Below are 15394 nucleotides of genomic sequence, written 5' to 3'. Positions count from 1 at the left end.
TTTATTTAAACCAATTTATATCAACCCATTCAGACAAAATGAAGTGTCTACTTGGTGTCTATAGGCTATATGTTTTCAGCAAAACGTCAGAATCATTTTTAGTCACTAAATCTCAGTTTTAATCACTAAATCTCACAACCCCGTATGATTAAGGGCCTGGAGAAAAGCTCTTTGCGTATTTTCTCTGCAGTGCCGTCCCTAAAGTTACATGGAAAATTAGGTTTACAAAGACTTCTAATAGACTTGTCAAAGTCTTCACAATTGTTGAACTATCTAATTAAAATATAAATAACACATACATAGGCTAATATATAATTTTCTTTGGCAGAACGATTTAATTAATATTTAACTTATTCGGTTTTTATTATTATACTTATTTAATTATGCAATTCGTGCATAGCTAATTTAATTTATGTATCGCCTTTGTAAGGTAATACGTGCACATTTAAATGATCAGCCGACCAACAGAACACTTGACACCACAATTTAGGCGGACCCCCGTGGGCTGCTTGATAGATCTCCAAATTAGCTGTTCTAAAATACAGATACAGCAATCCGAATGGATTGTATAATTAACATATTAACAACTCTAATATATTTCAAATATAATGTTGTGCATACTCTAGTATTGCTAGGTTAACCTGTTTACATTGTGTGCCATTTCAAGTTATCTCATCGTGTCACAAGAGAAAAATAAGATATTCATTTTTTTTTCCATTTTGTGGCTGACTGACGCTGTGTTTAAACTGTCTAAATAAAGTTTTGAAGGAAAAAACGAGTGAGGGCGAGCGACGCTAGAAGGCACGAGTGCGAGCGAGAGAGAGAGATATAGAGAGAGAGTTAGAGAGCAATAGTGCGAGTGAGAGAGAGGGTGAGAGCGCGAGCCAGAAAGAGAGAGAGAGAGAGAGAGAGAGAGAGAGAGAGAGAGAGAGAGAGAGAGAGAGAGAGAGAGCGAGCGAGAGAGAGAGGCTGCGAGTGTTTAGAGGCAGCCTTTTGCATTAAAAGGATAAACCAAAAAAGAAGACAATACCAAACCCTCCAATAAGTCCTTGGGACCTGCAGCCTGTGGGCCATGTGAACGAAAGAGAAAGACTCGACACATTTTTCACCGTGTTGGACGCCCGTCGTGCTACTGAACATCTGTAAAGCAGAATGAGGGGATCCGCTATTCTCTAGTGCGTTTTCTATCTGGGAGCTTTAAGTGAGAACCACGGTGACATCGTCTAGAAAGACGCGGTTTTGAATTCATTTTTTATTGGAAAACCCCCACTAAGGAAGCGAACGACAGTGAGGACCTTCGGCGGAATCCCTCTCCGCGCGTCCCTTGGGGACTGTGAAGTCATTCGAGAAGTCACCGTCTTTTGGTCAAATCGATATTAGTGTGTGACTCTGGGCTTCGTGAGGACATTTGTTCGTGTATTTGGCTTGTACGTGTGAGTACATCCGTACTTGTATCTGTGAGGACATCCATACTTGTGTGTGACTTGTATGTGTGAGGAGAGCTGCTTTTTCCTTCCAACGGCGCGCAACTCAACCCCTGTTTCGTCTCAGCCTGGTTCATGCTTTTGTCTTTCTGACCACTTTGTTTCAAACCAACCCACCTTTTTGGGCTTTCTCCCTCCCGCGGAAGAATGCCGGATCAAATATCGGTGTCGGAGTTTCTCTCCGAGACCACTGAGGATTACAACTCTCCGACCACGTCCAGCTTCACCACCCGGCTCCAGAACTGCAGGAACACCGTCAACGTGTTGGAGGAGGTAACAGCACATTAGTAGACCCAACTGACACACATTAGTCCCATAGCAGGGCGATCTGGGTCCAGGACCACTAGCTCCGCAACAAGACCCCAGAACAATCGTCTATTTGAACATGCCATGGACAACTCATTGTTTTTTAGGCTATGATTTCAATCCCTTCTCATTATTGATAACCATGGGCCTAACGGTATCCACAATGTTAAATCGCTTTACGAAGATACGATATAACGTAGCAGATCAATAGGGTGCAATAAACCCGCTTGTAAAATAAACACAATTACACTCACGCTCATGTAGAGGTTGTACTTATACACACTAGTACGTGCCCACACACTCCTGGGCTCACCCTTTCAGTTGATGAAAGAATCCATCAAAAATTCACATTCCTCCACTCATATCATGGTCCTCTGGGAATGGACTAGGGGTATAGTGAACAAGTATGTGGCTCCTCCATTTAACTGTGTCTTATATTGTGAATTATTTCCAGTCAGTTCATTCAAATGGAAGGGTGGGCTGGCTGTGGATGGCACAGGGGGAATGATGGAGTGCATTTTGGCCTACAGCTTACTGCCTGCTCTCTTACATAACTCCCAGTTTCTAAGCGAGCTGCCAAGCACTAGCCGAGAGCTGGGGAGGGAGTATGAGAGTAGAAGGGGAGGGAGTAGGAGAGAGCGAAAGAAAGAAAGGGTGAGAGGGAGAGCGAAAGAGAGAGCATTCTAGCCAGTGGCGGAGTGAAAGAAAGAGAGAGAGGAGGAGGATTTAGAACTACAGGATTATGGAGGCTGCCAGTACTAGCCAGAGGTCTTTAGCCACTGTCCATCATGTTTTTAGTAACAATATAACTGATTACAGTCAGACAGAGCTACAGAAAAGTAGACAGCGATGGTACACTATACAGAGTGAGGTAATCCGGCCATCAGGTGTTGGAGAGCTAATCTTACAAGTCATCTCGCGACTGAATGCTTGCCGTTTCGATCCCTGCCTCCTCCCGTGTGTTATTTTCTTACTCATCGCTTTGCGTGGGTTAATGACTGCCGTTGGTGAGAATGAGTGACTGTGCGTGGGTGATTGTGTCTGTATTTGTGTGTGTGTGTGTGTGTGTGTGTGTGTGGGTGTGGGTGTTTGTGTGTGTAGGTCTGTGTGTGCATATGTTATTGCAAGGTATAACATGTAAAGCATTTCATAAATGCAGTTTATTTGTGTTTAAGTGATGTCCAATAATCACCGCTGTCGTCCTGCTTGCTTTTGGTTTGAACCCCAATGTCCACACAGTCTACCAGCAGGCACGTATGAGCAAGATGCCCACTTAAGAATGTCTTGAAGAGTGTCTGCTAAATGGCAAAACTAAAAGAAGAAAATAGCAGTACAAGTGCACTTAGACATTAATATATGTGGCGTATGCAGACATGATCTGTCCATACACACACATACATGAACTGTGTTACAGACATATACAACCATGTACCACATACACAGCAGCACATAGGGCAAGCATGTTCAGGCTATAATGGAAGGAGCTTCTATGTGGTTTCAAATTAATTATTTTATACTGCTCAGGTGTTTCTTTAATGGTAAGTCACTCTGCACTCTGCTCCAAATTAATTTAGTCATTTAACTGGATTCCCAATTTAATCACCTTAACTTCCTTTGCATTAGTGTGCAGAATAATGTCCAACCAAAGAAAACACAGATCCTCAGCCACCAACAAAAATACAGAATGAGGCCTCCTGTGTGTTTGCAGTAATCTCAAATAGGGAGAAGGTATTCCTTCTATCACCCATCACATGTGGACCAATCTTACAGCTCCAATATCCTGTCTCAAGATGTCCTGTTATTATGGACTCCCACCATCTCACTACACATACAGACGATAGAGATGCGCCCTGTGTGTGTGTGTGTGTGTGTGTGTGTGTATGTGTGTTGTGAGGGGGTCCTGTCTGTAATGAGGAAGTAGGAGCTACCCCATCGATTAATGTTGTTCAACTCCACCCTATCATCAGGTAAAAGCTAAATCCTCTTGTGCATTTATTAGAAAGGAAGGCTGTGAGGATGAGTAGTTGAAACAGATATCTCAGTTCGAGGTGGACAATGGCCAGAGTTTCCATTCAGTGTAAGCAGGCAGTGTAACACAGGTCTATGCATCAGGCAGGCTTTTGCATGCCAAGGTAGCAGGTAGTGTTACCAATCTAGCATGAGCATCACAGGGTTAGCATGACAGGGTTAGCCGCATGCAGGGTTAGCATTGGAGTCTTCAGCGCAAACGCAAAACATCTGTCGCCGAGGACAACGCTGTGTGGGCTCGGCCTCAGTAGCCGCTCTGGAATTTCTGCAGAGATCACATGGCGCGCGGTTCGGTACAGCGCCAACAGAGAAGAGCAGCATATTCCTTTCATCAGCAAACAAACACACGACTCTAGGGCCATGACACTGTAACTTAGCCAATCGACGGATAGCGCGAGGTAAACTGGGAGGGACTAGAACTGAATGCAGACACAGTCAATGAGGTCAGGAAGGGAAGGTCAGGAAGTCAGCAGAACTTATTTTCCCACAATGCCCCAGGAGATCTCCTGAAACACAAATAGTATTTATTGGTTTTCTGTCTGATAAAATGATGACCACTGAATTAATCAAATTAATCCACGGCCCTCAAAAGGTGGTTCAACCACCCGATGATGTCACGGCCAGACAAGAGCTCGATGGTAAGGTGGATTTGGTGAAGCTCTAGGCTAGGTTAGGTTTCTGTATGGCTCAGCTGTGTCTCCAGTATAGTGACTTCCTGCCTTGTTGACAGGGTCAATAATGCAGAGGAACAGCATGAATCTTTAATGATGTAACCTGAGGTGAGACGGTGACCCAGCAGGGAGCTGACGCACTCTCACAGCTGATACTGATCACTGGATTCCTTTAGGAAGATAGAGAGAGAGGTAGAGGGAGGTAGATCGAGGGATATATATATATATAGAGAGAGTGGTAGAGAGGGGTTAGGAGAGAGAGATAGTGATAAAGGCTAGCCAGAGGGAGGTGGAGAGAGATGTAGTCAGTGAGATATAGTGTGAGGGAGGAATATAAAAGTAGTAATAGAGGAAGAGAGAGGTTGAGAGAGCAAGTTATAGAGGAAGAGAGAGTCAGTGAGGCAGTTAGAGAGATGGTCTAAAACAGATTAGATTACATTCGTTGCACAAGTACAACACAAGGAAATTCATTGAACCGATTCAACCAGATAGTGCAAAGATAGCACTAAGTGTAGGTAATATATAAATTTACATAAAAAGGTGAGCGCAAGTATGACAGAGGTTAGAGAGAGAGAGTTGGAGACAGGTGAAGACAGAGAGTTGTTAAGTGCACAGTAGAGAGAATTGGAGAGAGGGGTAGAGAGACAGAATGTATGCATATGCTGAACCTCTCTTAGCCGGTGTAACATTAGGAAGTCTAGATTGTGCAGCACCACACATCTATTATTGATCCTTGCATAACGAGCCCACAAAGCTTCCTGAGCACCAAGCTATACCTGACCACATGTGGCCAGGTAGCACTGCAGGACACACTCGCCCAGTATCCCTTCATCTTCTAGTGGTCTATGGCAGCTTCAGACCAGCATTAGGCATTCCTTTACCTTTAATTAAGGTAAAGGCATTCACACCAAACAGACAGTTGCTCAAAGAAATGTCCAGACATGCAGAGCTAGTTGGCTGGCAACACAGGTGGTGACATCATCTCTGCAGGAGATGACATAATTCCTGCAGTAGAGTGACATCATTACTGCAATAGCCGATATCCTCGCTCCATGTGCTGCCCTCATTACCGCATTTGTTGACGTGATCTACACATGCAGTGATCACCGTTGTCACTGCATGTGTTGACGTCATCACTGCAAGAGGTGACATTATTTCCGGGTTTGGGGACCTCATCAATGCAGGAGGTGACATCATCAATGGAGGAGGTGATATCATCAATGCAGGAGGTGACATCATTATTGCAGGGGGTGACATCATCTTATTGGATAATTTAACTGTTGTGTTTAAATGGTGTATTATATACATCATTATATATATAGTGAGTTAGAATGACATCCTGACTTCCTCATCCTCTTCTTCATCATATTCCTCTTCATTGTGCTCATGTGATATGGACAGCCGAGGAGATGTGTGTTCCGCTGATCCGTGGTTCTATTGTACCCATAATTCCATATGACGTCATTCTGAAAGCGCTGGCCGTTTGTTTGGGCAAGCGGAGGTGTCTGTGTAATGGTTGTCTGTTTCTACTCTGGTCACTATAATCTGAAGCAAAAATCTTTATATTTTTCGGTATGTGTCTACCTTCCTCCGTCGCTTTTTCTGGCTTCTTTCCTCTGGCTGTGTTCTGTCTTTTGTTACGTATCTGTCTTGCTTTCTGTCTCTCTCGTTTTCTCTTTCCCTCCTCTCTCTTTCCTTCGCCCTCCCCCCTCTTTCTCTTTCCTTCTCTCTCTTGCTCCCCCAACTCTCTTTTTCTTTCCTTCTCTCTCTCTCTCCCTCCCTCCCCATCTCTCTTTCTCTCTTTCGCTCTTTCTCTTTCTCTCTCATTCTTTCTCTCTATGGGTCTCTGTCTCTCTCTCTCTTTGTGCACTACAGATAGGACTTTGTGTGGTGCTGCGCTTTTATTTTAGTAAACCGCTAAAAGCCCACGATGGCCACGCCGAGGGAAGCCCTGTTATGCATTCCTCCCAGCATGCATCTCTTCTCCTCCCCCCCAGCATCACATGGTCAGGAGCAGGGAAAATGTTGTCTATTCTCTGTAAACACTAATGCTGAGCCCTGACCTCATGCTGAAAGGATGTGACTACACACACTTCCACTGGATCTCCCACGATGCACTGCTGCCCCACCAGATCCTTAGTTACTCTGACCTTAACAAAACCAAAAAACCCTCTACTTCTACTTGACCCATCCACAATTCCGGATTAACCTAACTCTGATACCAAAAGTTCACATTTTCAACCTTATATCTAGAGCTAAAGAAGATCCTTAAACCTAATTTATAAAAAATAGAGCTGATGGTCATTTAAATGTATTGTATAATTAATCATTATGAACGTTATTGATATGATAAAGGCAGTCAATTTGTTGAAGCCCTACACTATTTAAAGAACAAGGTGGTCTTTTTGTTCTAGCTCTAGGTTAATTAATCAATGAAAGGCAGTCTATTTGTCCTAGCGCTACACAATTTAAGAATAAGGCTTTCTATTTGTCGTAGATTTACGTTATCTGATGTAACATATCTGTGTTAAACAGTCCTGAGGACATGCAGACATGTGACCTCTCCATCTTGGTCACATGACATGCTTATCTAGCCTACGGTCAACAACACACAGCAGTCAGTGTTTCCAGTAGCCGGCTGCGGTCCATCTCTATGCCGCTGTCATCTATGTCCATGAGGTTATTACACAGATAGCACTGTATTCATAAACAACGAGTCAATTCAGGTGTCGGATTCGGTTGACACAGCAATATAAGTACAGTGCAGAGAGGAAAGGATATGTACGTTGAATTATGCAGGCGCGTTTGCACTGACGCTGTTCAGTTGATGAATACTAATGCATGATTTAGACTATTTGCTATACAAATATATTCAAGTAGAAAGTATAGCAGTGTATAGCACTGCTATAGCACTATTTGTATAGCAGTGTGCTCTCTTATTTGTTACCATCTCTGCTACTCTTGCGACTCAAATCTGATGGAATTACAATTACTCAGTAAAACAATGAAGTGCAGAGGAGGGAAAGAGCGAACACAGCAGCACAGTTCTGTGCTTAGCATCTCCGTTTACCTGAAGTCAATAAGCGTGTAATCTGTTTTTAGTACAGCAAAGTAAAAGTGAAGCATAAATCAGTATACAACAATTCAAAAACGAATAACACAATAAAACAACACCGTTATTCATCCATAAATGAATTCTCATTTCTCCCAGCTGGTCTGTAATCTAAACAGATCCTGAGGAGTATTTTTAGTTTGCCTTTGTGAGGAAGGAGGCCAACGCACTGAATAATTAAAACCAGCCAGACACTTTTATGTAACTGCAGTTACCATCCTAACAGATAAAAAACGTCAGGATGGCAATGTTTGTGTGCGCACCCCCCACACGCATCAGCGCCCACAACAACATCCTGTCTGCTCTCGAGGTAAAACATGCACGTCCAGGTGAATCGTCTGGTCTGACTCTCATCAACACAGTGGTCGTCCCCCATGGAAACCAGGGCGTTCTGTAACACAGCGCATACGTGGCGCTGGCGGGCTCCAATGTGGTCTCCCTGTTAGCTGCTTAGCAGAGTCTAGATCCGTACAATGCCATGTTGGGCTGAGGGCCCCGGACTGATGTGACCACTGGGTCGTGCTAGTAGCCCAAGGTGATGTAGTGAAGCTGATCCGGGCCAGGCTAGTAGCCCAGGGTGATGTAGTGAAGCTGATCCGGGCCAGGCTAGTAGCCCAGGGTGATGTAGTAAAGCTTATCCGGGCCAGGCTAGTAGCCCGGGGTGATCTGGGCCAGGCTAGTAGCCCGGGGTGATCTGGGCCAGGCTAGTAGCCCAGGCTGATCCGGGCCGAGCTAGTAGCCCAGGCTGATCCGGGCCGAGCTAGTAGCCCAGGGTGATCCGGGCCGAGCTAGTAGCCCAGGGTGATCCAGGCTAGTAGCCCAGGGTGATCTGGGCCAGGCTAGTAGCCCAGGCTGATCCGGGCCGAGCTAGTAGCCCAGGGTGATCCGGGCCGAGCTAGTAGCCCAGGGTGATCCAGGCTAGTAGCCCAGGGTGATCCAGGCTAGTAGCCCAGGATGATTGGGGCTAGTAGCCCAGGGTGATATATGTAGTGCAGCTGTGGGCAGGAGGGAGTGCCGACAGCTGGGACTCGCGGGCAAATATTCTGGTAACCCCTGCTGCGCCGACCCCAAACCCCTTGGCAGGACATCCTAGTGTTCTGCACTAGTGTTCCCCCCCCACCCCCCTCCTGTCGGGACAAAACGCCCAGGGGGGAGACAGACCGCAGACAGGGGGGATCAGGGGGTTATCTGGTCCCATGTCCAGCAGTAAACCAGCAGGAACCCGACCCTGTGTGTGTGTGTGCGTGCCTGGGAAACTCGGCCTCCCCACTCAAGGGTCTGATCTTGTGCTCCATGAACAGAGCTTTCTCGACCCCGCCTGGGGGGGTTCCATAGGTCCAGCCTCCACCTCCTCTTCCTCCTACTCCTCCACATCAGCCTCACTTCCTGGTCCATGCTGTTCCTCAACCAGCCCCACCCCTACCACCACCCCTTTGGCCCTCAGGGGGGCTTCAAAGAGAAAGTAGAAGATCAGGGAAGAGGCTTTTTTACTGACCCTGTTAGACACAGGGGGAACCACTCGCCATATACGCTGGCTTACCTCATTTCCTGTCCCGGTGGCGTGCTGGGGATCATGCTAGATGCTAGAAGGTGGAGGAGTCTTGTGATAGGGGCAGGGTGTCCACAGTCTACCTGAAGAGATCCAAAACCCCTATCTGCTACTGAATGACCTCTTTCTGTATTGTCTAACCCCTACCTGCTACTGAATGACTTGTCTCTGTACTGTCTGACCCCTACCTGCTCCTTAATAACCTGTCTCTGGATGATCTAACCCCTACCTGCTCTTTAATGACTTGTCTCTGTCCTGTCTAACCCCTACCTGCTCCTAAATGACGTATTTGTATTTACTGGAAGTAGCTCTGGATGAAAGCGGGTCAGCTAACTATATGGTACTGAACAATAGGCTTCTGGGGTTTAACAGTCAAAATGTGAGACAGTTCCACTGAGAGTCCAGTGGAATGTGGTCTGAGATTAGAGTTTGGAAACCAGAGAATGGTTTTAGTTTTTCTTTCTGGGGGTTTACAACAGGACTCCTGTGAAGGAAGGTGGCAGCCAGGCTTATCATCCGATCACTGATAAGGCGGAGATAGGAGAAATGCTACTTGGACATGTGTCCTCTGCTTTGGGTTGTTGTCTTGCTATGCTACACAGTACTGTTATGTTGTGTATGTTATGTCAAAATACAGCATGGTGGTCTTTGGCTTTATGTCATAGTGGAGTATTACAAAGTGAACCTCCAGGCATACTGTATGAGTTGACTTAACACAACGCATCTTCTCTCTCGGTAGATATGTTTGGCTTTGGGCTATGTCAAGTACTATTGATGGTACAGAGTTATAGATTAACGGTGGTCAGAATGTGGCAGATTTGTGCTCACTGTTAAATTCCATGTTGAATTCCTGTCCCCATTTTCATTTTTAGGTCATGAACTATTTAACTGTTTTGTTTAAGATGTATTATGGTATGAATATGACTCCAAATGGATAACATGCCTTACGTGGTTGAGGTTGTGGCCAAGTTGTGTGTGTGTGTGTGTGTGTGTGTGTGTGTGTGTGTGTGTGTGGGTGTTTATGTATGTTCATGTGTGGGTAGGTTTGTGTTACCCATTTTAATTCTATAAACCTACATTTTAATGTTCAAAAGTGTTTTTTACAAAGGTTCCAACCCTTAATAAAGACAAACTCTAAAAACAATTTATTTTATATATGTTATGGCTTCTGGGGCTTCCCTGTGGCTGCAGCAAATCTCAAAACAGGCACATTGTGCACGTTCTCACAAACAAGAAGTGAGAGGAAGGAAGTGTGCCACACACACACACACACACACACACACACACACACACACACCAGTACACACAAACACACACACACACACGCACATGCACACACAAGCACACATATGCACACTTGTCACCCTGAAGACCCACCAGAGTCTACCTATTGGCCTGCTTTGTACCGCTAGACTCATATTAAAACACAGGATTGGGCAAATCTCATAGTGTAGCCCCCTGTTTCAATTGTGATTGGCTAGGATGGACCCTTTCACAATTAAATACCCTATTCTAATCACAGCATGCCATTCTTGGCTAGTTGTATCTGAGTGGCATCTGAGATGTAGACTCCATTTTGTACTATCTGGCTACCATCTGGTCTTCTTGTTGCCACATTGTAACTAAAACTGACCGTGTGGCAGGCGATGGAACCCTACCATAGATAACAGGACCTTTTCTTCTTCAGAAAGTGGCTCTTCCTCTTATTTTTTAGTGAGACAGTGGCCCAGTGAGGAAGGGATGGGACTTCCCACTTCCTGCCACCCCACCCTTCCTCTTCCTGTCCTGCCAAGATCTGGGGATGTCCTCGTTTAAAACTATTTACAGCTGTATCAGAGGCCTAGACATAACCCCCAATCAGTGACCGGGATGAGTTTGTGTAGAAAACACAGTTAAATAGTTGCTCAGATTGTCGCTGATAATGTCAGGCTACAATTTTACCATTGTGTGTGTCTGTGTGAATGTGTGGATGTGTGCGTTTATGTGTGTGAGAGAGTGTGTGTGCAGCCATGTGTCTATGAATCAGATTTCCTGATTTCCGATCTGAGTGTGAACAGCCACAGGCATGAGGAATCTGTTTCCATGTGTTAATATTTTCCATTCTTTCTCTATTTTTGATTGTATGATCACTCAGTATCATATTATTAAGTATTATTACTAAGTGGAATAACCCAGTTGTCCCTAGCTAAGACCAGCTCAACTGATATTGTGCTTCGATACCTATCTGCTCCAACGGTAAGGAAGTGATGTTACAGATGTCACAAGTCTTATAATAATAAATCTTCCTGTTATTCCAGTATCATATTAATAAGGGTGAATATCCGCATGTTAGATAAAGCAATGTACTCCAACGCTGATCGCATAAACAGGATCTGGTGCAGGATAGTGTACTAGTGGTGTTGTGTTTGTCACCCTCAAGGTTCTGGGTTCCATCCCCAATGTCTAACCCTGAACATCAAGATGCCCCCAAGCCCTAACTGATCCTTAATGACATACATCTATAAAATCACTGTAAGTCTCATTGGATAAAAACGCCTGCTCAAAATATGAAGTAAATGTTAAACAGGATGTGATGTCACGGGGTGCTGGAGTCTAACTGGCCTGTGTGTGTGTGTGTGTGTGTGTGTGTGTGTGTGTGTGTATCAGCGGGGATAAACAAGCTGATGTGGTCACAAGGGCAGTGGGCTGCAGCGGGACGCGTGTCGTGGGGGGGAGGGGGCTATAGACCCTTTAATAGTCGTGCACTTCCTGTCTTCTAGGGACAAATTGTGAATTTGCAATTGTCTGTCTGCACACAGTGGGCCGAGCTAGCTGCTCTGGGCTGCTGTATCTCTCTGTACCTGACAGCTACTGCTCTGCCTGGGGGAGAGAGATAGAGAGAGAGAGAGAGAGAGAGAGAGAGAGAGAGACAGAAAGAGAGTGAGGTATATAGTGAGAGAGCTAATGAGAAAGATAGAGAGAGACAGAAAGAGAGTGAGGTATATAGTGAGAGAACACTGGGATAGGAATAGATGAAGAGAAAGACTGAGTGAGAGGGCAAGAGATACAGAGAGAGAGAGAGACGTAAGGAGTTAAAGGGGTGAGCGTGAGTGCAGCTGAGCTGGCGTGTATTTAGAGCACGTCTGCGGAGGAAAGAATGTTGAGGCGCAGCGCGAGCCGGCCAGATCCCGTCGCCATGGTTACCACGCCAACTGTCAGCCAGGGCCAGAGAATCCCCTCAAGAAAATAGAGGAAACGTCTCCTAGTGATGAAATGACCAGTGCTGTGTTCCAGTATCCATACTATCTACACTCACTATACTTAGTTTGAGTACGCAGGGCGTTCCAATTCAGATCGGGGCGAAAGGATTGTACTGAAAGGACCCGGATGGTGTACTCAAAACGGTCAAACCGCAAAGTGTGGATCAATGCACACTTTTCATACTCAACCGCAGCCATCTTAGCTACGTAGCGGAAGAGGCGACGCCAGGCTGAGCCAACGTCGGTACATTTTTCACATAGCCTGCATTAATGGAGTCATTTTGTAGCTTTTATACCTTGTATAGGTTTTTATAGCTACTATGCGTAAAGAGTTCACCGTTCAAAGCGGGATATTTATTGCGGGGGAGGAGCCATGGCGGCAGTTGCGATCGTAATTTCCGGTTAGTGCACCACGTAGTATTCGATTCGGAACGACACTGACATTTGAAAATCAGCGCACTTAGTCAGTGCGGATAGTGTACTACGTTTAAGTGTACTCATGGAAGTATGGATATTGGAACACAGCACAGGTTTGGGTGGTGCTATAGAAACATCTCATAGTGATGTATGACAAGGTTTGGGTGGCGCTATAGAAAGCATATCTTAATGATGTATGACCAAGTTTGGGTGGTGCTACAGAAAACATCTCCTAGTGATGTATGACCAGGTTTGGGTTATGCTATAGGAAACATCTCAACGTGAGTTAGAACTGCAGCACAAGTGACAGTCAGTTTTATTTAGTTAGTGCCACTGACCTCTAGGACAGAACCCCCGACAATATGACTTCTACCTGCTTCCTTTCAATTCAGGGCCACTTCCTGTTTCCTGCTGGGCCAGGAAGCAGCAGTTCTGTCTGAGAGGATAACCCCTCAAGCAGGAAGCAGGAAGTAAAGACAGTTTCCTGTCACTGCTCCTCTAATGATGTCCGGCAGAACCCCCCCTCCCCCAACTAGGCCCAGGAACTTTTTGTTTGTGGTGTGTGTGTGTGTGTGTGTGTGTGTGTTAGTATGTATGTATATGCACGTGTTGCATGTGCATGTGTTTACCACAGTAGCATGTCCTCACCCTCCACAAACACACTGTTGACCTATGACCCTCCTAGCTATACCCCAGTGCAGTGACCCCAGTTTTCCACTGTCAAGGCGTTCCGACACGGACGTGTTAGAATCCCGCCCTGCTCATTCTCCTTGTGGGATTCACACATGACAGTGAAATGTGCGTTAACATCCAAACTTCCTATTCATAGCCCTGGACAAAATAAAACAGCACAACTTATTTGGGGTGGAGGAGCTGGCAAGCACAAACATTTAGTCACTGTGGCTGAGTCATTTGCTAACCCTCCCAGTGTCTCATGCTGGAACTGGTTGGCGGATTTACACAAAGCCTTCGCTGTATGGAGTCAACCTTATCTTGGCGATCAAGAGTCTGGTGAGATTCTTCCCAGTTGTGCTGAACAGAGATTACAATCGCTACAACTGTAGCACCTAATGCCACCTACACCAAGGTGATCCGTGAAGTAAGATGCTGGCCGACCAATCTAGATAATCTAGTATTTAAGTGTTTTTAAACCTATAAGGATAAGGTACACTACCCTAGCATTAATAACTTTGAATATGGAGAAAAACTATACAAACCCATTAGAACTTGACTAAACCATGCCAGCTCCAAACAGACCCCCTGTCAGGTCTAAACCTGCCAGACTTAGAGCACAGATCCTCCGTCGGAGAGCAAAAAAGTAGAATCATAAATAATGCATTGTAAAGCTCCTTTAGGAGTAAACACACATTAAGAACAAACTATTTGGTGAAACAAATGTTTCTCAATTGCGTTGCATGGATGTCATTGTCATGTGACGTCCGAATCCCCAATCAGAAACAGCTATTGCAAAATCCCTTGCAATGACCATCCTGTTTCCTTTGTGTTCCTTTGTGTGGGTGTTTGTGGGTGTTTTATATTTTTTAATCACTGTAGAAACAATTTGTGGACAGAACAAGGCTGTAACCCCAATCTGTGTTTTAAGCATGCTTGTATCAAATCTTTATGATTAATAACGCCAGCAGAGAGGATTATGGGTGACCTTTTTTTGTGGGCAGTACCAGCTGTCGCGAACTTGCACGCCATATGGGTCAAACTGCTGTAGAAAAATATTAATATAAAACCTGAAACTAAAACAACTGTTATATTTACCAGACCCCTTGTGGGCCAACTCAGATTTGTGTTGGCCAGAATAGATAAATAAATGCGTGGAATGGTGGTTACAAGTGAGGTCACTCACAAGGCGCCACTATTTACACAATATCATCTGTGTCTTTTGAAAGACTGAGAAGCCATAATACAATATGTACCAAACAATGGTTGTTTTTGATTGGCTGATGTTAGTGTCAGCTGCTGTGACTGCACAGTGTTGGCATTGAGCCCTACTTCATATCTGATTGTTGAAGGCCTCGATAGGCTTCTATAGTGACACAGAGTATCCCTTTAGAGAGGATAATGTGTCAGGACTCGAGCATCCAACTCTGTTGGTGCTTTCATTAGATGATGCTCTTTAGTAGAAGCTTGCTACTACAATCATCATCACTAGTTAACTAGTACAATTATTGCATTATCTCCCAGAAAGGACTCAATAACAGAACACTTTATATATATAATCAATAGCTTTTTTGGGGATACAGGGGTTAAAGATCATTTGGTAAGGTGGAAAGGCCATGTCGTGTGGGTGGTCATCTCTTGCCAAAGATAGCTTGGTATTCTGTCCTTTCTTTACACATCCAACTGCCGTGGATCTTGGATTGATAAGCTTCCACTGGTCCTTGTGTTGTACTAACTAAATATCTGCCATTAAATGCCCTCTAGCATATTGTGGCTGGATTGCATTGCCCGAGTTTCACTTAATATTAAACTTTGAACTCCAAGTCTTAACTCCAAGTATACAGTATACTATACAGTAAGAAGCCGGTATGGTGACACACTGTCTGTTTTCTGCTCAGTTCTGTTCTCTGCCCTCT

General features: G+C 44.9%; 1 protein-coding gene across 2 annotated transcripts in view; it reads left to right on the top strand.

The window, feature by feature from the left end:
* The first annotated feature begins 948 nt into the window (after positions 1-948).
* The window catches only part of asap1b (ArfGAP with SH3 domain, ankyrin repeat and PH domain 1b), a 49402-nt gene continuing 34956 nt past the window's right edge, over positions 949-15394 (top strand). For both annotated transcript variants that reach the window (XM_084474893.1, XM_084474892.1), the window contains exon 1: positions 949-1757. In XM_084474893.1, the coding sequence (XP_084331019.1) occupies positions 1632-1757 (126 nt within the window). In that variant the 5' untranslated portion in view covers positions 949-1631. The remainder of the gene's footprint in view (positions 1758-15394) is intronic.

This window comes from Micromesistius poutassou (genome assembly GCF_964030765.1).
Source record: "Micromesistius poutassou genome assembly, chromosome: 11".
In the NCBI taxonomy this organism is placed as follows: domain Eukaryota; kingdom Metazoa; phylum Chordata; class Actinopteri; order Gadiformes; family Gadidae; genus Micromesistius; species Micromesistius poutassou.
Note: the sequence above shows the minus strand (reverse complement) of the source record. Positions and strands in the feature narration are given on the sequence as shown.